This window comes from Opisthorchis viverrini (assembly GCF_000715545.1).
Source record: "Opisthorchis viverrini unplaced genomic scaffold opera_v5_151, whole genome shotgun sequence".
NCBI lineage: Eukaryota > Metazoa > Platyhelminthes > Trematoda > Opisthorchiida > Opisthorchiidae > Opisthorchis > Opisthorchis viverrini.
The window spans coordinates 3,513-27,016 of record NW_008751807.1 but is presented as its reverse complement, the minus strand read 5'-3'; the positions used below and the strand labels follow the sequence as shown (position 1 = coordinate 27,016).

Below are 23,504 nucleotides of genomic sequence, written 5' to 3'. Positions count from 1 at the left end.
TATATATATATATCAACCGATGGAACACCAGCGGAGCTGGAGAGTGTAGTGCAAGAGTCTTGTCTGGTTTGCCACTACAGTAGCACAACTTGCCGATTTGACAATTTCAACTTGGTATACAACTTGGATTCATCAGCTAAGATCAACCTTAATGAATACATCACACTGGCAACAGAGTCACCCATAGTATTTCGATGCCTTGGACTGTATATTTGTCGGTCAACGAGAAATGATCCCCGATTACCCTATATGCTGTGTACATATTTTTGTGTTGGCAGGATTTAATAGCGGCCAGTTAGTTTTTTTAAGGGTTATCAATATGAAACTACTAGTAAAGATATCAAAAAATGGAAGCTAGGATATGCCTATTGGTCACTGGTCCGATTGACGAGCATTGCAGCTAGACTGCAGGCGCTTCGTCGATCATCATGGAGATGTCCTAACTGTGTGTGTGCTGAAACACGGCTTTATGAGTTACCCTGGTCAACTATCGATTTGCGGACCTTCTAAATTCATTTACTGTGCGGAAGTTTGAGACCTGTCTGGCAAGGTCAGAGCAATTCTTCTCGTAAGTATGCATCATTATTTGTTCACCATGATAAGATGCGTGTGCCACGCACTAAAGCTCTAGTCTGGTATACCTAAAAGGATTATTAAATTCCAATTCAAGACCCACCTTAAAAAGTCTTGGAGACTAAAATCACAGAGCATGTCATACTTAGATAAGGAGTACTTTAAGAATAGAATCACCTGCCGCTACTACTATGTATGCTAACGCATCATTCTTTATAATCCAGTCCATATATGAATTCCAACGGCATTATCATATTAATATTTACCTTCTCATTGAAAATACCTATGGACTGTATACAACGGGCATTAGTTTCTTCAGATAGTTGGCTGTATTCTTATGAACGCCTTAATCAAAACCGCAACAAATTTGATCTGATTTTCAGAACACTCCAAAACGCATTGTACTGCGTAATTTGTCAGTCACGGGGAGACCATGGACCATAGTGTGGATATTTTCCAAGCCATAGGAACCACACACATCGAGCCACACATACTTTGAAGGCACAGAATTAGAGAATGAAACACACTGGCTACCATGCCCCTCACCGACTGGAGAAAAAATCTAAAACCCCTTGCGAAGCGCTATTGGATACCAATGCAGACAGGATTGGGCGGCGAAAATAAGGTCAACTACGTGAAAATAAATGCCTAAACGGTGGTTGCAGTGAGCGTGATGCACTTAACATGAACCACTATAGGTATTTTCATCGAAATCAATGTGGTAGGCCCGCAAATGTAATTATCATTGGTTGAGCCCGAAGTCCCACTCTAATCGGAAAGCTACCAGAAGCATACATCCCTGCGACTGCAGTGATTCCGAGTTCACTTAAAATTCTTGAGTAGTTGGATAGTTGGATATTCGTGCATGTGCGCGAGATGCGAGATCTAAAGATACCAAACCCATAAAAATTGCAACCTCATGAAACATCATGAAATATGCGTTTCAGCTAGCAGGAACACTGTTTAGCCAGTTTCCGACAGTGCGGCAAATCATATCTAGCTTAAGTTGACTTCATTTAATTCAATAAGAGTACAGCCCTCTCGATGACTGAATGTGCCGAATCCGAATCACGGGTTCGTTCACCAGTACATCCACGACTACAGTATCCGACATTAGATAAGATCTGCTCAATGCATTAAGGCAATCAAATGATTGATTATCTACAAGGCCAACTACGTGGCCAAATACACCAATCACCTACCCTTCCGCATGTTGCTGCTACTCTTCAACCAACTAGAGCTTGTCGTGATCAAACTGAAAACAAACACTTTGTAGATAAACCTGAAAGGGCTAAGTTCGTTGATGTTTGACTCCTCCAGTTTCAATACAACATAGTATTGCAGTGATTTAAACTGAACCGAGTTGAGAAGGCGTATTGACACAAGTCAGTTCTAAATTTCCAAGAACTCAATTAGGACTGTGTTTAGTAATTTGCGGTATTACGAACACAGTCATTTCGATCATTTATAAGCTCTGTGCCAAAGACCCATATATCCTGGTTGTTTACGAATGATGTTTATGCCAAAAAGCGGGTAGTGCGTAAATAATTCTTCTAACTCTCTTTAACCGTCAGGTCAGATTCTTAATGCCACAAGCCAAAACGGAACATCCGTCCTTTCCGCTCAACTCGAGATCCACAAGGATCATTGGAAAGTTATGCAGTGTAGCGTCACTGGATACTCTTGCGTAGTTCTTGCATATCTGTACTGCCTACTGCAGTACAGACCATTTTATGTCAGTACTTGTGAAATCCATTTATTTGACTTGAGCACCCTGAATCTATGATACATCCTCTCGGTCCTCGCAAGATGTCCTACAACATCGTGCAATGATTTGCATAAAAAACGCTTCCCGTTGGCTTTTATCTTATGAACACTGATATCAACATTCGTGCTGAATATTGACTGATGTTGATACTGATTAGGAATGTACAATAAATAAACAAGATGACTGGAAACATCACAAACGAAAGGTTCAGCTGGGTTCCAGGTGAGTCTCTGGCAAAACCAAATTAGTTTGAAAATGTGTTTTTCTCTAAGCAAGATGCCTGTTTCTTCGGTTAAAAGAACTGCTTACAACATAAATATAACATAAACACCTTGAAAATCCTTTTTGAAATGGTAGATCACAACCAAATAATTTTCGCCATGCTTTTTTTCTTAGACGCTGACACGGTAGGTAGTTAACTGAGGGAATTCTACGTTTCGCACATGGCTAGAATGGCGCTTGACTGCATCATGGTCACAAAGGGTCGTGATTTGTGTTCACTTTTCTTTCCCAAAACTCCCCTTTGTGGATGCGCTGCCAAACAACACAGAAACACACCCTCTGGGAAGAATACTGTGATCAGCTGCTAGGTATTGATTTTAACTGTTTCCACTGCTTCCACCATCCGAAACAGTTGGGAAAAACTATTACCACTGTAGCCAGGAAACAATTATCTTGTGAAATATCCGGTATTTTGAGACGCGTATTATGATTATTCACCTCAGGAAATTATGACTGATCGTTGAATATGAACATTAAGATTGCAGTGATTTTTCGTAGCTTTTAAGATGAGCAATGGAATTGCCATCGTTCCTTTTCCCATATTATGCTTTTCAGGGAGTTGATAACAGACGTAGGTTGATGAAAATGAGGGCCGAGGTGAACTTCCACAGGCCGAATTTAGTAAATCATGATTATTGTATGAAATGACACGTACTTTTGTTTTCTTTCTGGTTATATGGCTTGAGCCATCAAGAACGAATGCTACTGGGGGTCTGTTGATCGAGTTAGGCCATCATTCTTCGCGAACACTCATTTTTCCACCATTAGGAGCTGCTAAAAAGAGTATCGCCTACTTTTGACAGTTTTGATGCTTTGGGAGGCGAATGGTTCAACGTTTTATTTGGAGGATATGTTCCAGGTAATCTAACCGCAGTTACCTTGCTTTGTAGATGAAAACAGATGCTGACATTTGTCTGGTTCCAAAAATAGGTGAATCACTTCAAAAAGGCTAGAACCACAAGAAAGATAAGCCACTTATTAAAACTGATTCTCTGATTTAAATTTATAGTCAACTGCCACATTAAATGGTGGATGTTGCACGCACTGCTGATAGATTACCCCTCGGCACGAGTGTAGACTTGAGATGCGTTCCCTGGAACATATCAGGGTTGCACAGAATCTTGAAGAGAGTGAACCTGGAAGAGGAGATCAATTAACGACCGAAAGGTCTATACCGCTGGTTTGCGTCATTCACCGAATTCACTCGGAACCCGACAATCGTCTCTGAAACTTTGTGGTCCCCAAGGAGGACGTGATAATTGCTAACGCCTGGGTTAAACCATGTCTTGCTACCATCACTTGATATGGGCAAATTTAGGTGAAATCCGTGATGGAATACTTTTCTTATCACAACTATCGAGTTCACAAGACTCGAAGTAACTCGCATTCGAAATGTTCACGACCAGCATGTCAATATCGGCATCAAAAGACAACCGGTGAATGAAGTTTGTAGGGGTGCTACAGGAGAAAAAGCGAATGAAAAGGGGAGGTTAAACCTCCAATATGACTTCATTAGCAAGCAGATCAAAATACAAGAAAACGTTACGTTCTTAAACCAGAGGTGGCCACGCAGCCCAATGATGAAAGCAAAAAATGAGCTAGTCTAAAAAAGGCAGCTGTTCGTGTCAACATACCTATATGAGGGACTCCACGGTTATAAAGGCAAACCAGCAACAGATACTTGAAGCGAACTGCCGCTCGAAAACGAAATGTCAACGACATATATGGGTTATCAACTCACATCTGGTCTTAAAATAAGCCTAAAATTCGTTTTCTTGACAGAACGCTACTAATAGTGTTGCTGAAAACTCTTCGACAGTCCACGACAGGTATCGTCCTTCTCGAGCACATTAGCAGAACGCTACTAATAGTGTTGCTGAAAACTCTTCGACAGTCCACGACAGGTATCGTCCTTCTCGAAGCACATTAGGTAGATACAGTCTCTGAATTTCCATCACCTTATGTTTTGCTTGAACCCAAACAGTGTGAAATTTTTGAACTACACTCACTTGAACACTGTTTTGGTTTTGATGTGTGATGCAACCGAATACCAGCTGAATCTCTCGTCAGTGAAATTCTTCGACACAATAACAACACCATTTGGTTTGACAATTGAAACGAGGCCTAAATGAGAAAAATTAGAACCACGCGTGAGACACAATGGAGGAAGCATGTTCCCAAATATTTTCGTCAGCTGCTGAATCAGACTAAATGAGGTTAGAATCGTGACTTCTTAATGCCTCTTCCCAAACTTCATGTTTAATAATACACTTGATCTGTCTATTGCTGACAAAAAAGGTGTATGTATACGTCGAAAATCGGTGACCGTGATAAACAGCCGCATGCCTCTGACTTTCACCATGTCTAGTGTCCCACACATGCCTTTTCATTATTACGCCACCTCATTTTTCATCATGACTTCCCCCCTTGTGCTTGCTACTGTTTGTTTTTAACATGTTGATTTTGGTCCCTTCCTCAAGGCACTAATTATAAGCTCGGACCTACGGCGTAACTTATTGTCATTATTGTCATTGACGGCTTCCGGTACACATGGCCGCTGACCTGGAAAGCGGAGAAACGGTCAGCTGTGTGTCAAAGTCATGGAAATAAATGTTCTGTCCACTGAACATCACTATGAACGGGCACATTCTTGGACAGATAGTCATAACTGATCTGAAGGAGGGTGAAACAGACATAAATACGTTTCCACATCGGTGATAATGTGTTTGCTTCAAAAAGCTGATTTTGGGTTGCGATTCAAGTATGCGTCTAGAATCCGCTGTGTAGTGTAGATCGGGTACATGCTGTTGGGGAGTACACAAGGGTTCATACATACTTATATTCATTAGTCAAAGTTTAACTGAACAACCCAAGTTTATAGATGGTGACAAACGATTATTGTATCCTTTTTTTACGGGAACCGTTAAAAAATCCTCCTAGTAGCATTTGCATGCTATAAGAGATGTCATAACTTCTTTGTCCTCGATAGCGGTTTTGCCGGCTTGGTAACGGAAAACGTATGAAAACTCACCTGTTTTAGGTCGTTTGGGAAGATATCACATTAGATATTGATTACCCGGTCCATACCAGTCGCTAAACAGCTGATTTGCGTCGACTGACAATTACTCCTTTAAATAAGCCGAAGTAACGTGGCACCTAGCTGAATCTTATTGCTCACAGTCACACTAATAGTGCATGTATTATGTTGCCCTAGGTGAACAGCAACAGTGAGGAATTCAAGCCTGATAATCTGTTTCAAGTATTATATGCCTTCATAAAGGAAACTACTCCCAAGGTTGTCTTTCTGAATACCGTTTTGCCTTTAATGTGGTCATTTATTTAAAGTTGTCTCACACTCACATTGAGTAGAGAGTTCATTTAAGCAGTTAGATATCGGTTCTTTCGGTTGAGACAGAAGGGAGGCATCATTTATCTATTACTTATTCCCGTGATATGAGTTAGATTTCTCTCACTGAAGAGTCAAGACCTGCTGGACCTAACAAACTTCCTTTTAATGCCTGCTTACTGAGAAATGGTGGATATTATTGATCAAATTAATATTCACCATGTAGCTTCACCTGTCTTACTGCCAGGCGCTAAAATGCCAGTGAGACAGCACCTTATTCGAACCACCCAGTACCCCTAATAGAGAGAAAATAGGTTATCTATGAAGACATCACTAACAGGCCCTCGACGTGGCCAATATTTGATGGTGTATCGTTCATGGACATCAGTTTATGCGCAGATAGAAGTCTGAACTTGGAACAGACAGAAATACATGAAATAGCTCGGGGCATAGTGGCGTGGAAAGGGTGACAGTCCGCTTGAGTGTAGTCAACATGTTTGTAAGTGGTGAAGTGAAATAGAACCCACTACACGTGGAAAGGATTTTTGGAGACTGCACGATCAGAATTTGATTTTCTGTTGGAATCAGAAAAAACACGCAAGAACTAGAGTAGATGTGGCAGAACCCAAGGTGGGGTAACATTTTTTCATGTTTTCCGACAAAAACTTCGATAGCCTTGTATTCCTTGGAATCATGTTAAAACTTGGTTTCGTCAACCATATCTTCAAGTTGGTACCAGCTATGAACAAAAGACAGTTGGTTTGCCAGTTCCAGTTGCTTTTGGATCTGTCCCACCGCTTCCAGACCCTTCACTGCAGAAATGTCGTGGTGAATCCTTTCAGCACTGTTCTCTCGAAAGTTGTACGTAGATAACAGCAGGTTCTAGTCTTTATTTAAACACAAAATATCTTTTAAGGATCCAGGTACGCCAGCGTTGGCAAATTTTTTCACTTGATCTTATCAGAGCTACGTGCAAGAACCTGACACATGTTCATTGGCAAGCATTAAAACATATTCTTTTCCAGCATGGCTTATAACTCCGATGATGACAATGGGTGATGCACACTGAGAGCTTTAACCTTTGAAGAAATTTTGCGTTTGGAGCGGATGTTCCGCCATTTGTGTGCCTATTTGGTGCCGCTGTGACTGAAGGTAAATAAAACCGTGATGACGTTTGGTTCAAGAACAAAGTTGGGGATACACTATGCAAGCACTTCAGCTACAAGTATATTGATGATCTTGCGGAGCTTTGATCCTGAGATGTTACCGCTGAACATATTGAAAGGCTTTCAGTGCTTGACCATCGATGTCTCCAGAGCATCGCCTTGATCCAGTGGGAACACCGGATCAGTAATGCTGAAGTACGCCGGGTGGTTTTCTAAAGAAATAACCTGTCCATGCTAGACGAGCTGATTACACTCCACAGGTTGCTCTGGTTTTGCAATGTGCTCCCTATGCCAGTCAACTGACTTCCTCAAAAGGCTCTTTTCGCTCAACCATCCGAAGAGTAGAAATGAGCAAGGGGTGCTCAAACAATGACTTGACAGTGATGTATGGAAGCTGTTACCAGAAAACGCATTTTCGCTTGTCATTACTTTCTTCTTGGTTTGGAACCCCGAGTCGGAACACATCAATGATTGGAGACTTTTTTAGACATGGTCCAGTCGCGCCGTCAATGGCGCTCGTGCATCCAAGCCATTGCTTTCAGTTCATGGCTTCTCTCCCAATCTCCTCAATAAAAAGTCCAGTGACGACCCTGTATTTATGCATCAATTGTATCAGCTTCCGCCTCCAGTACACCGCTATCTACCTACCTCTCCAAATAATCAGTGAACGAAACTGTGGCAGCTATAACCACTGTACGACAAATATGTGGTTTTTGCAGCTGTTGATGATCATGAGTGTCGGTAGTTCGCTGCTCAGTCGACTCAACTCCAAGCTTCCTTGGATACTGCCAGGTAGACTAAGCTCATAAGGGAGCAGGTAAGATGCCTTGGTTTGCCTCGAAACACGAACTGTCTGGTCAGGGAGCGTGCACCTTAGCCACGGAGTGGCCTCGAGCACAGCAAATAGCAGGTAGTGCTGACTACGTCTAGTAATCACGGACTCCACTTTGATTGACGCGTAAAACCTAACGATAGAGGTTGTGGAATAATGAGGTTTATAGAGTAAACAGAAACGTTACAATAAAAGTCAATAACTTTACAAACTTGAGGCTATAAGGAGTACTTGTCGAGCGCAATAACATGTTGAAATTGCACATGGAAGACAGGGTGTCTGTTTTGCTCTTTAGAACTGATAAATCAGAGCTGATAAATAACGGCACCTTTAATGTCATCTCCTGCATAAGTAAATCGTGTGAATCTGTTAAAGAAAGACCGTACTTACTCGTCCGTATGAAAACATCAAAAGCGCTGGAACAAAATTATATTGAGTCCAAAGAAACTCAAGTGGTACTGATAGAACCCATAGGCAGCTGAACAAAAGTTTCTTAGAGTAGTTGCTTGTATTGTATTGATCTTGTAGAATTCAACTTGATAGCCTTAGCTCAAAATATCATGTCTCAAAGGGATCAACTTGCGGACTAATTCTAAGCTGGAGGTTGGTGAATTCTGGTTACGGTTGTGTGTTTTGCTCAACCTATTAATTAAGCAGTATGAAGAAATTTTGTAGGTGCAATCTAGATTTATTCCCGCGGTAGAAATCATTTATATATTGACTGCGCCTCGCATTAAGTCTTAGATCGCATGTCTTATGGTGACTGGGATCATCGTTGGAATTACCTTTAGTGATTGAATCTGCCGATTTCCCGTGCAGTATAGGTCTACGGGCTACAACATCCCCAAACCTCGGATCAAATTATAAGTCCGGAGAAAGACACTTCAAGTGTTGTTGTATTCGCTTACTCGTGGATGCGTCATACAATGTAAGATTGCGATTGAAATGTCATCGCATTCCACCGAACCAGCAACATGTCTGCATCAACAGGTCTCACACAAAAGGACTGCAGGTTTCTAAACACGCTGTATTTACTCAGTAGACAATTTATTGCGACACATAAGATTGTTGTTGCTCTATTGGTATTTCCAGTACGACTGTGGTATTTCCGAACCAAGACATTTCATATTGCACGTGAAGAATATAGCAATGTTTGAGCTTCAGTCAATACCATATCTTGTACTGAACGACCTTATTTGTTCGAATTGTGGTCAAAGTGCACAGGTTCTCCGACGAATTCGGACCAACTGGTTGTTGTGTGGTGGGTGAGCTCCCGACAAAAGTCAGTTCATCAAACAGAGCCAACTGGTGATAGAAATACTAGAATTGAGAAGGCAACAGAAATCATATGACAAAAAAGATTGTACCCGACTGCTTCCAACTATGGGTTCAGCGGTTTCCGATTTTTCTGTCCGCTACTTCTGTACACTTGAGTTCAAAGTTAGGAAACGTATACCGTCTGGCTTGTAGACAGGCAAACGCATATAATTAAATAAAAATTGCACCGATCAAGGCTCATTTTGTGCTTTGGCCGATCATTTGGTTGGGAATGTAAACGTGATTATTGATAGTATTGTTGACCATAATTCAGAGGGACAACAAACTCCGAAATCAATTTATTTACAGAGCTTGAAATTGTAACGCCAAAGTGCTGCTATCTCAGCTGAATGGAATAAATGCTTCCAATGAGACGGAGACAAAGTACCCGGAATTAGGAGGAGTTTAGAATTTCCAGCCTCTGTAACCTTGCCTTCCTCAGCAAGGCCTGTTGGCTGTTCCTCCGAATCAAGAAGGCGATGACTGGTGTAGCTGTAAGCACTCTGAGTTTTCCCTCTGCACCTGATATCCAATCGGCCTCGAAGTCTGTTTTTTTAACAAGGGATATGTGATTAATTTGCTGATATCTGTAAAGTGGGCGAACCCTGTGTTCTTCATGAGTTGAGAAGACGGTGTAGGCTGCAGTATAATCATTGTGGCTTGCAGTTGGCTGTTCGTGCTCATTTCGGAGTAACGAAATTCCCTTCCAACGATTCCTCTACAGGTAATTGGGGCAATTTTAGAAAGGTGTTTACTAATGCTTTGAGCCATCCTTGTGCTAAGAAACACGGAAAGTCCGTTTGTTAAACATTTGGTATGTATGTGCAATCGTTCCATACTTAAAGAATACCATATATACTGGGGAGTCAATAGTGCATTAGGGCTTGGTTACATGAGTCAGTGGAACACTTTCAAATGGAAAATTAGATGGGAGTTTGGAACAAGACTTTCGCTGTCCTCCTACCGCACGAGAAGTTTCGCTGTTATGCTGTACCATTCGCGATCTTTCAGTTTCTTCTCTGAAAATTTCAGTTCAATTCAGTTTACTTCGATTCAGTGCGGTTCCGTTTAGTTATTTCTCAGCTCACAAACCGTGTACCAACGTGCAATCGCTACAGCTCCTATAACTTCCTTCGCCTTGGGTAAGAAGAATGAGGGAATGAGAGCTACGCGTTGGTGGCAATGGCCAATCTGTGCATTGATGACAAATGCAATATGGCAGGCTGTGAGATCTACGCAGTGAAGCTGACAGACTTGATGCAAGAACGTTATGGGTTGTGTCACCTGAGCAGCAGAGAATCTCCTGGAATCGACAGAAGTCCAGGTATCCACAATGATCGCAACGAAAATGGTCTCCTTCTTATTAGGGTTGGTAGCATTTGGAGTAACCCATTTTAGAGCATAGTCATTTTTTTAAAACCCATTTCTTCTTTTGGCCTCTTACTGGCGTGACTTTCCAGTCACATCGCGAATATTCAACAGTGTATCCGATTGATCTACAGGTTCTACGGCGCCAACTGCATCACCACTTGAATTTTGCCGCCACCCGACTGTAAATACTTCATTCTTTTTTCTGGTTCATCGTGTTCTATGATATCAGATCCATGCGGGACAATCGGCTCATTGGTCTCATAACACTAAGTGCTGCCTCCTGACTTATGGCTTGGAATGTCATCTTCATGGATGCCAACTATCAGAATTAGAATTTCGGAATTGCAGATGCTGACTTAGGGTCGAACACTTTATGTTCCCATCTATCGCATTTCAGGACATTATCACGTGATTTCACATCAGAGGGACATTTAACATAGTTTTATTCACAGGTGTTTCCGTAGGATTTCCTTAGTGCGGTGGGCTTATCAAGAAGTCAACCTAAGTAACATGCTTGCAGTCTTTGCAGCTGCATCACTGTTATTTTATTGTCCCATATTTTTCGAAATTCCACCTTCCAACTTGATGTCATGACTGATCTTGACCCAATCTGGTAACGCCAGTAAAGCTGATATCGATCACTTTTACACTCTAGTCCTACAAATAAACTAAACCACAACCTTAATCAGATTTGCCGCTGTAAATATTGGCTGTGTGCAACAAGCCCGTCTGTAACCCTATCCCAAAATTGAATACATGCATACAGATGAGTAGGTAACGTGCAATATTTGGATTCAACCCACTCTTGTTTAATTTTTCTTGTACTTCTCGTAAAATCACTAAAGAAGATGTTATGTCTGAAACTAGGGAACAGCAGTCTTAGCCAACCGGCCTTCACTACTTTCCGCTACATTTTGAGATCGTGGTGTGTTTTCTTCGAAGGCCAAATATAGTTTTGTTGATAATTCTCGCATATCAGCTTTCGACAGCGATGAACTTAGGGGTAGGCTTATTGCTCCCTTAATTGCAGTCGTATAGACTGCATCAGTTCGTGATTTCACTTCACAGTCTGAATTTGTATCAGTAACCTGTTAAATGCACTTCTGATTCTGCTGATTTGTTTCTGCTCTTCCAACCAAGTTATTCCAATTTCATTCAAAGTCATCCTAAAGTCTGGTTTGTGAACTCCGAGCTCAGGATATATCCTGCTAAGCCTTAACATTCAACGAATTTAGGATATTCGCCAACCTTTTTTAAACTGTCTGCAGTCTTATTTTTGGACGATATCTTTCCTGACACAGTGTGAATGAATGGTCTTTCTAAAATTCTGTGTAATGTAGTGAGACAGCTTGGTTGTTAGTCTGTTCGCTGAGCTTTGTTGCTGGATTGCAGATGTTCGAACACCAATCGAGGTGACATCGTCAATGTGGGATTGAATGGAGAATTTCCACATCCTCAGCCTGTGTTTATACAATTTCTAAAGTGTCTGATGATTCTAAAGGTGATTGGTTGGTCTAGAGGCGGCTTTAGAGCATTTTGGTTATGTGGCTTGGGATCTGAATTACGTTGTCATCTACTTTACTTATATCCAGTTAGTACGTTGGGCACCTCCAATTCAACAGTTGTCTTTGGACGGTTTTTCTCTTGCTCTGTTCTCTGGTTTTGTTCCATTTTACTGGTTGATTGAATAGCCCTCAGTTTTAAGTGGCTTTCTTTTAATTCGACTGGTCTGTTGGTAGTCGTCAGGTTGTTTGCTTTACCATGTGGTTCCTAGTCACAACTGTGTAATTCTTCCTTTCCCTGAGGCTGATAGATTGGGTCGATATAGATGTGTTTATTGATTCAGCTTTGTGTAGCTTATCACTCCTCGGCCGAATAAAGTCCCTGTATTCTTGCACGAACAAGTATTTGAACATTATCCTGAGTGGACGGGTGACTCTCTCTGTCCTCTCGAATTGAAACAAGTGATACTAGGCCATGTCTTCTGCTTGCAAGTTTGTGTTGGTCCGGTCAAAGTAGTGCTTACTGCAGCCATCACATTTGAGTGTTTAGATCACTTTAGCTCTCTTCATCGGTTTCGGAAGGTAGCTAAATTTTCCTACAGCTTATACTGAATGCCCAAGACCCTTAAACTATTTGTAGCATTCTGCCGAGAACAGTGACTGTTATTGTCTTTTGCTCACCGTAATTCAACCTCCGGAAGCCCACAGTTTGCTTCCACTGGTCTGAAGTCCCATCTCCACCAAGGGAATCAAGTCACAGTCACTCATGTTTTCCCGAATTATACGAAACTCACAACCCACCAAAGCATTGTAAGCTTGCTTGGAGACACTGTAAGAGGCGTTCATTGTGAGGATTGGCCAATCTGTTTACAACAAGTGACTTCAATGGTCGCCGTACCTTTCAAGTATTTCGTCCAGTGCTCATGTGAAAACTGACGATATCCGAATACTGAGGTAATCCCGAGAGCAATACCAATCAGGCAACCAACCCTGGCCGAATAGCCTTGAATCAATGTCAGAAGCAAACTTGAAATACGGCGACATTGCCTGTTACATGGCAACCGATCATCAGGTGTAAACAAAACTTGGTATATTTAATACTGCAAGGTTTTCAGCGCCGAGACTTTTATTTCAGGACACAGATCGAAAGGGTTGAAGGTCTAGAAATGGAAGCGTAGATCCCGAGAATTGTCTCGGAAACTATGAAGCGCATGAGGCAGTATTTCGCACGAAAATGTAGCCCATTTTGGTATGTTTAAAAAACCCCAAGAATAATTTGGAATACCACAACTTTAGTGAAATTTGTCCAAATCATTTTTAAGGTACACATTTCAATTAAAAATGTACTAATTAGTGGTCGTCACTCCGCTGGTCTTCTGGTTCCATAATGGTTTCTGGGTTATTTTTACGCTATTTTCGAAATGGGTCCGGCGATTTCACAGTGCCCAAATTTCATGTCTTGACTACAAGATTATCGTTATCTGGAGAAATCTTGCACTTATTTTTCCGTGAAAACAAAGTAAACCTTGGTAAATAAATTACTTTTGTTGCACGTGGATTTTGGTAAGTTCCTTATTTGACTGAAGAACGCAAATATTTGTAACCATTGCGGTTTGCAGTCCACACTACGCTAGTAATTGCATACTGTATTTCAAAGGTTCCAAAATCAGATTCAGGAGGCACAATTTTCCCATAGAATTGTCGAAACATACCTCAAACCTACATGCGTGCGCCGTTGGAACAAAAGTCTCTGCGCTTTGAAGGACAGCTTCTGGGACTGCCACCGAGATTGAAATAAAGAATACAGCAGTCATAAACTACTTGGTTATCTCAGTAGCTAAAAGAGTGAATTGGTTAAAATATTCATTATTGGGCAAGCGGTTTGTTATTTCAGACATTTTTTTTTACCTTTTCAAGCCAAAACCAGCGATTCACGATGAGGTCAATTATCGCAGTGAGGAGATGGAAGTCTATTTTTTATTACAAAAGTTGCCAAATTGCAATGATCAAACATTCCATCTTTAATCAGCGTTGCTGAACGGCAAGAATCCGTCGCTCTTCATCGTTGGGCACTTGCGATCGGATATGGCTAGTACGAGTACGCGGATGGTTAAATTGTTTCTTGTTCATACATTTGCAGAAAGAATAAAGTGTGCCGAAGTTTTTGTTGTTAGCTTTAGCGTTGATAGTACCAAAATAATCACGTGGTCATGAAGTGCCAAACCATCTTAGCTTACGGCTAGGCCTGGTTTAATAGACACATTTATTCAGATGTGCACTTTTGATGATGGTTTTATCGTGTTCTCGCAGAAGAGTGGATATCATCTTCAAGCTCATCAGTTTCGTGTTTTTTCCCATGGTAGCAAACCGCATACTTGACCAGGACGCCCAGATAGTATGATTAGTGTGCATGACCGTAAGTTCAATAAAATCAGTACGATTCAAAAGCGTTTTTGTGACACACACACGCAGGTTACGACTGAAGCTTTAGCACGATTTTTTCGACTGTCCTTCTGTGCTGATAAAAAAGGCACTAGGTCAATTTGCTGCAAGCATAGAAAATTTGCAACTAGGATTAACACAGGATTTCGTGACGGTGAAAGTATGTCCATCCAGATACTGAAATTCTTTGTTGGAATGGGCATCACGTTTACAAAATTCTCGGCACCGAAAAACTGGTTTCAGAGGAGTTAGTTTCAGATTTTAAACAGCGTTTGGCTTTCTGACACGCTGCAACATTAAAAAATCCAAAGGAGGACCTGTGCAGAACCCTTTTTCAGAATGCTTTACTTCCTAGAGTAGTTCCGTGTACAGGTATTAGCTTACGATCCATCAGTAATAATATCAATAACCGTAGTTTTTAGTCCCAATTACACAAGCCACAAAATACCGTCGGAATTCACCATTGTTGTCGGAAGATTGTTCAGTACTGTTTTTCCACATGCCATGGTTGTATTACTAGTCAGAGTCCAGAGGGCTGCGACCACTGTGTTGGGGATTCAAAGCAGAGATGAAACTACCCTTAGTTCGTGGCAGTTGGGGATAAACGTTCTCGATGATTTCCGCTGCTAAACTGCCACAAGGTGATGTTATTTGCTCGGGGAACTCAGACTGATGATATGATGGAAGCATCAACGGGCACTCTAATTCAACACTATCATCGATGTTTCATGCGTTAAATTCAGCCTCCTCAAAAACCAAAATACAATAATGCATTGAGACCATCATCAGCAACTACGTAAGTAACAATCAATTAGGTAACTCAGTAAGTAACCAGGGGACCAACTGCCTGCTTAATTTTTGAATTATCGAACGTAACACGGAAACATGGGTGCTTTTATATATCACAAGCCAAGATGGTCACCCTACCTGTAAGACACAGCTAATTGCAGGTCCAAGAAAGTAGGAAGAGAACAAACAAATATCAGCTCAATTAAGGCATTTCGATCTATCCTCATAAAACACCAAATGCAACATCCCCACCAAGAAAAGATATTTGGTATTTAAGACGTAAATATTCAAATTTCTCACAGAAGCGCTTTGCCAAATTGCAAAAAATACACAAATACAGATGGCCACCGTTATATTGCCCAACCACTAGCTGATAAAGAACTACGAAGAGCCGCAATTAAAAGTAGCATTTGCGGCAAGCAAAATATCCAAAAGCAGTATCTGAGTTCCATAGGGATAATAAGTGTTATCGTCGAAGACTTTTTGGCAGCATTGTGAGTAGTGTGTTGCGTCTATGCAAGTGCTGCCATTCTTTGTGAAATCTCGCCTCATCGTTTTTGAAGTCTTTTGGTGAGTTTTTGCTTGCTTGGTCGCGGTAAAGTTGCCGTGTTCTTATTGGGTATCTCTTCCCATGGGACTGACCCTGGCAGTACGTTTTGCAGCTTAGTATAACGGTATCTTCAACAAGGCATCCCAGCGCTTCTGGTCCCCGTGACCTCCCGGATACATTGTCCAAAAATATGGTGAAATCCGCAGTCCGTACATGCCTTATCTATTTGCATTTGTCTGGGGGCAACAGGCTATCCAAGACAATTGAAAGGAGTCTATAGTATCGCTATTTTCCAAAGGGGTACTTGCAGTAAGTGCAATAACCACGGAGATTTCCATTCGATTACCTATTTAACTAGGTAATCACCAACTATTAGTTGCTTAAAGATGGCATGCCGAACATTAACTAGTGATCATCAAGTGGGATTTCCGCCTCATAGACGTTGCATTGATTACACATTAGGCTTCATCAGGCGTAAACTCGGCGTCACATGCAGGGGAAACCAACAGTCTTGTTCCTTCGCTGCAACAGTGTGTCTGACTCTGCCGAAAGCCAGTGAGAGCTATATGTTCGTAGAAAATGTCCCATCGTCACATTAACTTCCGGGGACCTGAAATTGTGTGCGGAAAACCTTGAGAGCTTTCCTGCAAAAAATGGTACTCAATCCTTTCCACTCACGCTTATCATCAAGTAAAAGAGCGAGACGAGCTTTTAAAAGTCGTCGAAACCCTGGCGGTCAAACAGTTGCCGGGAAAAATATTCGTGTTCGGGGGGTACGCGGTCGAAGTGGTGCTAATATTTGAAAAATACGAGCCACAGGAATTGTGGAGCAGTGGTCGGGTATTTCGTCATTGGCCCTGAAGCAGAAAGAAACAATCATATTATGGCATTTTCCTGTCAAAAGTGCTGATTAAATTTTCCTTCTGCTGTGACTTGTTGAACGGTCTTGCAACTCTGTATCGGTTCCCTGGCTTCCTGCTCCACCCACTATTGTATATCAGACAGCCATCAATGGAGACAATGGAAGATCATTACAATTATATTTTTAAGGTAACCACGGAGTGTTCCACAGGGTCGTGCTTGAGGGAGGGAGAAGCGTCGAGCTAAAGATGCTCGATACAGATCGGCTGGCATTCTGACCAATTAGGGCATACCTTCGCTAGATCCTGCATGTGACACATCCGTCCAAATAATGTGATGTTCGGTTATTAGGGACAGCTGACCTCCAGACACCTTCCCTGACTCAAAAACCAGAACATCTGTTCGGATGATATTGCTCTTACATGTGAATCCTAAATGACCCGCTTAATTCCCCTTCACGTTGTGGTATATGATTTACGCTTGCTAACCGTGAAGTTAGCGTTGGATCGAATCCAATTCTTGTGCTTAAAAACCAGTCATTCGATGTGGGCAGTTGGACTGGCTGGAGACGGGACCGCTTCTCGAATCAGGGAGACGAAAACAGCTTCCGCCAACCTCCAATAATTACAGCGGTGGTGTGGGTTTGACTGTCAAGGGTAGAGTGTACACTACAGTGATGCGTTCCACAATCGCACACATAAACAGCATGGTTTATACACACAGTCGACGTACGAAAACTGTGTTTTACCGCCGATGTCCCCGGAACATCGGCTGGATCTGGTGGGACACACTGGTTGGGACATGTGGTTTGCGTGTCAGAGAACTGCCTCGTCTCGAAGCTAATCTTGTCCAGACCTGTGCCTAGAAGAAAAGAGCGAGAAGTGGGCTGTCCATGACCTAGCTATGGGATATGAAAGCGCTAACCACTGACCTCATTCGGGTTGACAACTTCCGGCTAGAGATATCGGAGATCAACTCACCAGTGGGTAATGACATTCGCAGACTTGTTTCGACGACACATCAAACCTACGTACTTGAATAAGTAGCTACCCGGTTTTACGCCTAATCAGATAACCAGGCTAATTTGGCATTAACCAGCTATCTACGCCAAAGTCTTCAATGCCCGGCTATACCTCCTCAGGTACCATGTTCTTGAGAACCAAACCGTAACATCTAGAACCATTCGTACATGTTTATAACCGACAAACTGAGCTGAGTTGTGTCAGAAAACGGGAGATGGGCTGCATTGTGGATAATTCAGTGGCAAAAGAACATCCATCACCATTGGGCTTGGTGTCCCGACCACATGCTGCACATGCGGAATCATTGTCTACCGAGACGAGCGCGCCTCCACCAAAATGGCGCAGTGTCAGCTGGACAAAGTGTAAATTTTCAGAAGGGTTATGAACACTTTGGTTGTTTTGGGTGCGCTCCGTCTTAAAAACAAGGTCCACTAGACCCTTCCTGTATTTGACGTCGCAAAAATGACAGTGGCGTTTGCACTGATTGAGCATTTGGAGTTCCTCAGAAGGCTTGTGGTAGGTGAGCACCACATCTCTTCTCCATCTTATCCTTTTTTCACGGTAATGCTTTAAATGTCGTTGAATAAACTTTTTGGTTGGGCTGCAACAAAATGTCTGTTACAATAATGTCGCTGCCTTTGATGGTGATGCTTTGGCTCTGAGTAAGAGATTTTCTAAGAAAATGTGATCGGTTCATGCAGGTTTTCGCGTATTCCGTAGGTCACTGTGGTTGTGCAACAGAAACTCACGAGGACTGCTACCGAACGCCCCGTTAGAGTATCACTACGTATGCGTTCGACAGACCATACGTAAAGATTAGAAAACTCGTAACGTACGTCCGGTTCAATGAGCTCAAGGGATCAAGCGGTCTTACAGCAAATGATAGACAACAGCCTTTTTCAGGATGCGTTAAAAATTCTTGTATGTAATGGATTCGTAGGCGTCTGTCTCCTTCAAATTTAGGCATCATCGCAGCCTTCTGTCATGTATCTACTGATTCTACTAATTCTATTCTAAAAGGGACCATGAAGTACCTTTACCGGCGTCGTCACTGTTTCTTTTAGAATGCGCAACTGAACCTGTTTAGATCCCATCACGCTGAGTTTGTCAGTAGATCTCAGTCGCATTCTACGCCAGTGACGAAGAGTTCCCGAAAAATGTCCGCAACAGCCTGTGAACTGTTTAGACGGGTATCAGTCTGGTTGTACAGAGCAAATGGTGCAGGCTGCTTTCTTCCGTATCAGCGGAGGGCTGTGTATGATGTTTAGTCGTTTAATACTTTATAGTATCTATATTTACAAGCCTTTCTGTTCATCTTTTCACTTCACATCACAGAATATGGTAGTCTGGTTCTCATCCATTTAGCAAATGATATGCAGTGAGTGAAATGTAACATACAGATGACAAAAAGCCCTTTTAAGGACTAAAGTAATCAATAAATTCCCGAGGTGTACTGACAATTTTCTTTACTGGCTTACGATTAACAGATTCGGACACGGTCTTCGAGGAAGGAAGTACGGCTAAAGTTCTCACATTCTTAAGAGCTCTCAAGATAGCTAGACGCTTAAGGAACAAAACTGTTGTCTATAAGGTCCCTCACTGCAATTGTAAATACCAAAACTTCGGCAGCCTGATAGCATTTCATCACCGATATCTTCCCCTAGCCACATAAAAAAACTGAAAGGTTGCTACGAGTGACCTATTATCAGTATTATTACTATGGTTTTAGTTGTCCATATACTACCGGTTTGTTATTCGCACCGATCTCTCGGGAAACCCAGCTTAAATTGCACAAAGATCTCTCATTGTGTTCGACTACCGGCTAAGGACGAAGGCCAAATACAGGCAGAGCGTTTACTCTCCACAGGGTTCCAGCACCCTTGTTTTAGGTGTACTTCACTCTGACAGTATTTCCATTCGAATCATTTGGCACAAGTATGAATTCGTGCTTGTTGAGAGGTCTGTTTTAGCAATCTGAATCTAGTGGCTTCAAGAATCCACCTGCGTATTCTCACCGTCATTGACCAGCTAGGCGATTGTCTCATTAAGGTACACCTACTCTCCTCGGCTTTCGATTGAGCCGCTGTCTTTACAGGCAACATAACTGTGTTCGATAATAAATGAATACACTGTTTTTCATCCGCGAACGGTCTCAGTATTTCTGTGATATTTGAGAGATCTGAGTGCACCAGCGTAGTAACTGACAGCTGGCACACACTTTAGGGCTTCAGTTAAGGTGCCCAACTTCGAAAGTCATGCAAGCCACAGCATGGCAATTACAACCATGAATTATCCGTCTGGAAATCTACTGGCAACCTACTGCCACGCTAATAAAGGGGGAATATAAGAGTGTGGATAAAAGTGATTCCTTTTCTTTAAGGACTGTCTGTGTATTGAAAGGGTTGTTTAAACACCCATTTCGATTTCGAATCAAGGCTCTCTTATGTAAGTGAAGCCAATCTATATTACAAGACCGAGAAGCAGGGTAAAATCGCCTTTGTTATATGGAATAATCAGCAGAGTGCACCTCACGAAATTCCACGGGGTTTCAAATCCACAACCCCCAGCTAGACCCCTGAAAATCTAGCAGCTGGTTAGCAATATAACTAACACACGGTTAAAGGATATAGCGTCGCTCAGTCTCCCATCATGGAATTCAAATCACATGGCCATGTGTTGACTGGCTCTTCGAGTGACGATTACTTAGATAGGACGAAGGCATTATTCCAACCAGATTTCATAATAACATACATCACTATGGGAACAAATCCCCATCCAAGTTCGTAATTTCGAACCTACGCTGATTTAAGACTGATAGAGCACAAGGAGATTGATTATGTTACCGACTGACTTATCCATACCAAAATAATCAGATTGTCTATATATATATATATATATATATATATATATATACGGTAAACTGAAAAAACATGTGTCCGCGCTATTTGCTCGTGCCCTGTGGCCTAGTATTTCAAAGTCCATGCGTGGTGGGACCACAACTACCGTGAGATGATTCGCAACCGTAAGACTTGTAGGTGCACAAAACGTGTCGCGGTGACATAAAATCGGCCGATGAAATGGAAAACCAGGCCATAACATACATCCCTTGGTACATTCGGTCAGTCATTACACCATCCAACGACTGGAATATTGTTGTATCATGGGTGGCCGTCTATGGGTTACGTCTGCACTGAGCCTGCCAGACTACGCGATAAGAAGACGGAGAACTCGGGACACGGCTGTATTGTCAGGACAAAACATACAGAGCTTCTGCGTAAACATACAGGATGACTAAATGGCCAACTACGGTCGCTCACTTGTTCGCTCCGTACAGTCAATGGCGGTGTTCCAGTCGTGAACACTTTCAGGCCCACTCTACTGGTCTTATGTTGTTGAGCCGTGTTTGGTGAGCTCCACCAACGCACCTGCTTTCCGGGCGTGTCGTACCGATGGTGACCTTGGGGATGCGTCACTCTCCGCACATGTACATTTTCCATGTCTGGGCGCGTCCTGACAAACATTGGGAGAGTGACCAGTTTAGCTAAGACTGTAGCTATAGAACTCGCCAGACAGTGATAGTGGCAGGATGTGTTAATTACTGAACTACTCGAACCTGCTTTGTATAGGTATGGCGTACGAATTGGCACGAGCTAAGGACGCGGGCGTGAAATGTGTATTCGAATTTGACCATGTATCGCGTAACACCATTATGATCAGAGATTTTGATGAACAGTAGGCTCATCGGCTTTTAATCTGAATCTTGTCAGTCAGTGTATTCCGAACTTTGAACCTCCAGTGACCGTCCTTATCCTTTAATGTCCTTGTGCAAGTCACTTAATCTAATCAAAATGTAGAAAAAATGACGCACAACATCTCCGATATTTCGCTTTCGTATTTCGAGATTTGCATCCCATCAGCAGACGCTCCGGTCGGAGAGATCTTGTCTAATTGGTATAAGTAGCTGCTATTGCGAACTAGCTACTACAAAAACTGCCAGTTCTTCCATAGTGCGAACATATGCGTGAATTGGAAATTATGAATGGAGGACTAAACAGTCACCCCACCATTTTACTTCATCAGCTATATATTCGTTCAGCTGTAGCATCCTTTCGATGCCTAGATGCGATGCTAACCAAGGAAGAACGAGGGCTGGGATACTTCCAGGTTGCCCAAGCCTAGACAGAAGTCGAGATGCAGGGGCCGGAACCACGAGCCTCCGATCAGTGAATTCGCACTCTAACCACTGAGCCCCTCATCAGTTAACTGAGTGTTCGAGGAGAATTACGCACAAAGACTAATTGCTCATGAGCGTGCACACAGCAAGCGTACGACATTTCATACAATGTCGACGCCTTTCTATCCTCTTGCTCATTTCGAGCACCGTGTGGTGTGGGTTCCCCTCCTGTTTATGGCTCGTTTGGGAGAAAACGTAGTTGTTTGTTATTGCCACCTATGTCCCTGATTAGACTTTGGGAATACCACACTTAGAGATAGATAATATGGGGTACGCTGTCATAATCTAGAGTAAGTTGGCCACCCATGATGATAACACTATACCACAAGATTTTCCGACTTGGAAGTAAATATTTTCCGGCATTGTGAAAACGTGAATGTAACAAGGTCGCTATCCTAACGCTCTAGAACTCGACGGTCCATCCTTCCTACTGAAGGCATAGCAGTGAGAGTTTGAATGCGCATTGTCCGGCAGAGAGCTAAGCATCCTGAATTTAGAGATGACACGCATTATTGGATGCTTCGAAGGGCAGTAAGTAATACAGTCCAATCGGTTGTGACCAACTGGGTTCCAGATTGGGTAGATGTGGAAGCTGATGGGAATATGTGGGCGTACGACCCGCCACTTGATCCGGAAATGACCACATAATTCTACCGGAGATCTTCACAGAACAAATGGTCAATGTGAGGAAACAAAGAAACAATGAGGACAAAGCTGCAAAGATGGTTGGAGGCACACAGCGGTCACACGGAATTCTGCAGTTGCACAGCCACGGGCGCAGGAAAATTGCACACAGCATTTTGGACACAGAACGAGTAGTCAAGAAGGCCGTCTGAGACGCTTCAGGAAGCAGGTGATGACGATGACAAACAATACATATTTTACCGGTTCGCGGTTCATGTGTAAGCCTTTTGTCCGATTCCATCACACATCATTACTGACGCGCCATCGTCCAAGTACATCGATTAGATTCGAAGGTTAGCCTGGCCACTAACTGTGGAGTGCAACCAATGAAGGGGACCGGAGTAACAGTCCTCTCCAAGGGCGTTTATTTTTACGTTTGCAATATCTGTGGTCATTTTCCTACTCAAGATTACACAAATTCACCTCTCTTCTACATCAATGACCTTTTGGTATTTGGGGGGTAATAAAGTCTAGTCCCCTGTGGAGAACGTATGAAGGGCTCGCAAACGGTAGCGGCAAACCAACCAACAAATTTATCAAAAAGTGAGGCGAATTAACGTAAACCTCAGTTACATTGTGCGACGTAGGGCAACATCCGCTTTAGCCCAGTTGATACAGCGCTCGTCCGGTAAGCGATACGTCACAGGCTTCTGTCCCATTCGAGGAAGTTTGTGTTTTTCTTTTCGCTACTTGTATTTGGTTTGCTATTCAAGTCGAGCAATTACTTTGCACCAGGGCTTTTGGGCAGAATGTTTTTGTTTACCA

General features: G+C 42.5%; 1 protein-coding gene across 1 annotated transcript in view; it reads left to right on the top strand.

The window, feature by feature from the left end:
• Nucleotides 1-22,891, top strand: part of T265_06901 (hypothetical protein) — a gene marked incomplete at both ends in the record, with an annotated part of 27,393 nt that extends 4,502 nt beyond the window's left edge. The window contains 3 exons of the mRNA XM_009172299.1: nucleotides 7,230-7,339; nucleotides 7,396-7,927; nucleotides 22,725-22,891. Of these exons, the coding sequence (XP_009170563.1) occupies nucleotides 7,230-7,339; nucleotides 7,396-7,927; nucleotides 22,725-22,891 (809 nt within the window). The remainder of the gene's footprint in view (nucleotides 1-7,229; nucleotides 7,340-7,395; nucleotides 7,928-22,724) is intronic.
• Between the last annotated feature and the right edge of the window lie 613 nt (nucleotides 22,892-23,504).